Raw genomic sequence first — 2222 nt, 5'->3', positions numbered from 1 at the left:
TTAAATAAAAATGTAAATGAAAATATTTTTGCACAAAATAGCTTTTGTTGATTTTTATTTATTTATTTTATATGAAAAATAAAATTTCTAAAATTTCTCACACTACACCATGATCTCTCAATCCTTAAAACAGTTGAATCTTTTCAAGATTTAACTAACGATCATAAATTGTAAATTCCTAATTCTACATTCTCTCCGAAATCTCTTCTTCTAACCAGAAAAAGGTGACAGCGATAGCAAAATTTGGGTTCGTGAATGAAGCTATGAGGAATCGATCAGACTTTCTGAAAGGAGTGAGGAACAAGGAACGAGATGGTGGCGAAACAGGAATAAGGGAAAAGTTTCATCAAGGAAGGATGATTTGGAGTTTTAAGACTAGAGTGCTGCAGCAAGAGGAGATCACGAGAAAATGCTGGACCTTATAAGTTCATTCACAAACATCTATTTTATTGACATGGAAGTTTAGGTTGGTCGGGGAGAAATGGTGATTCTTGAAAGAAGATTCCCAACACCAAATTATCAAGGTATGAGATTCATTTTGTGGGGAAGGGAAAAATCACATATTTTACGGTTCCACTTCCCTCTTCCAATCTCCAGAATCACCATTCACCAGTATATCTACCTTTATATTCTTAACTACCGATGTGGGCATGCGTTGCTTCTTCCTCAGATAAAATGTTAATTTGTGCTGTTGTTTTTTTCCTTTGCTTCATCTCTTTAGATTTCTCTCTTTTCTCTGTTTCTACTACAACATTTATTTTAATACTAAGTCTCATTCGCTCACATTCAAAGTCTTCTTCGAAAAACTCAAGGTTTTACCTTTTTCCAGATCCAAAAGTCTGAGACTGAGAGGAAAAAATGAATATATTGAATTTTTCAACTTTCTATTTCGTTCCTCTTCAAAAATATATATTCTGTTTAATAGCCTTTTCCATGCTTCAAAAAATTGTACCCCATTACTAATTAATACTAATGACTAATAGATACAAGTTTTAAAAGATGTGGAAAGGCAAAAAAAAGCTCACTCTATCGAACAAAAATGGAATTACACGTAAACTTATCGGACTCCTTTATTAACCTTTTTCGTCATCTATTAACCTTTTTATTATCAAGAAGTATCATATTTTGCATGGTTTCCATGGGATTAAATTTTGTTTGGAAAAAAATAAACTAACATAAAAGTTACGATTATAACACCTACGATATCATTCTTTTTGTGATTTCTGTTGAAAGACTACTTTTTTTGGTTGTTGAAATGCCATTTGAATCACAAGTATATGTTTATTGGTTTATTTACAAAATCAACATGTTTTAAAATTATGTATAAGTATAGAATTGTGAGATAAATTTGCAGCCCAAACTAGAAAACAAAATTTTGAGTTTGAGTGAGTGGATTTCTGGAATTACGTGATTTAGAGAGTTTCTGCAGTTACATGTACTTAAATCAAATCAAATTATATTTTATTATATTATTTATTTTAAATAAAATTATATTTGCGCTTCAGTTTTTAAAAATCTCGATTCACAGGTTTTCAATGTTCTAAATTGTTGTAAAATAACATACAAGAGCTCAAAAGAAAATAAGAAAAACAAAGCTACACAAACCTTACAACCAATTAAATGATTTATTCTTTAATGAGTAATAATGAATTCGAAATATTATTAATGACTTTGCCCGTCCAAACAGGATGGAGAGAATGTTATTACAATTCTATTAGGAGTCAGGTTCTCCCTCTGTTCCCGAAAGTAAGATTTTCTAAAATATTCACGCTTATTAAGAATTCAATAAATATTTATAATTTAATTTTTATTTTATTTTATTATACATTTTCCAATAACTTTTCACCAATGAAATTTAATCAATTCAAATATTTTCATTTAATGTTTCTTAAAAGTATAAAAAGTAGCTTAAACATATAGAAAATATATCTTTGTGGAACAAGTAAAAAATCTAAAACATCTTAATTTCGGGAACGGAAGGATATATATTTGTCGTTTACAAACATTGCAATGCATTGATTAGCATGATCCGGAATTATTTATTTTCTTCAATGCATACTATTTTAAAATGATTAAGATAATAAATTAATCATTATCTTTTCACAAACCCAAGAATAGCTAACCAGGAGACAATCATTTTCTATTTTTAACCAAAAACTGTAGACTGTAGTTTTAATACATGTTAAAATTAATGAAATCTTTACCCTTACATAGTACTGGCG

At 29.0% G+C, this 2222-nt stretch overlaps 1 protein-coding gene across 1 annotated transcript in view; it reads left to right on the top strand.

The window, feature by feature from the left end:
- The first annotated feature begins 263 nt into the window (after positions 1–263).
- LOC106320853 (glutathione S-transferase T3-like) overlaps positions 264–2222 on the top strand; it is a 3811-nt gene continuing 1852 nt past the window's right edge. The window contains exon 1 of the mRNA XM_013759201.1: positions 264–340. Within this exon, the coding sequence (XP_013614655.1) occupies positions 264–340 (77 nt within the window). The remainder of the gene's footprint in view (positions 341–2222) is intronic.

The sequence above is a fragment of the Brassica oleracea genome, unplaced genomic scaffold (genome assembly GCF_000695525.1).
Source record: "Brassica oleracea var. oleracea cultivar TO1000 unplaced genomic scaffold, BOL UnpScaffold01093, whole genome shotgun sequence".
Lineage (NCBI taxonomy): Eukaryota > Viridiplantae > Streptophyta > Magnoliopsida > Brassicales > Brassicaceae > Brassica > Brassica oleracea.
Note: the sequence above shows the minus strand (reverse complement) of the source record. Positions and strands in the feature narration are given on the sequence as shown.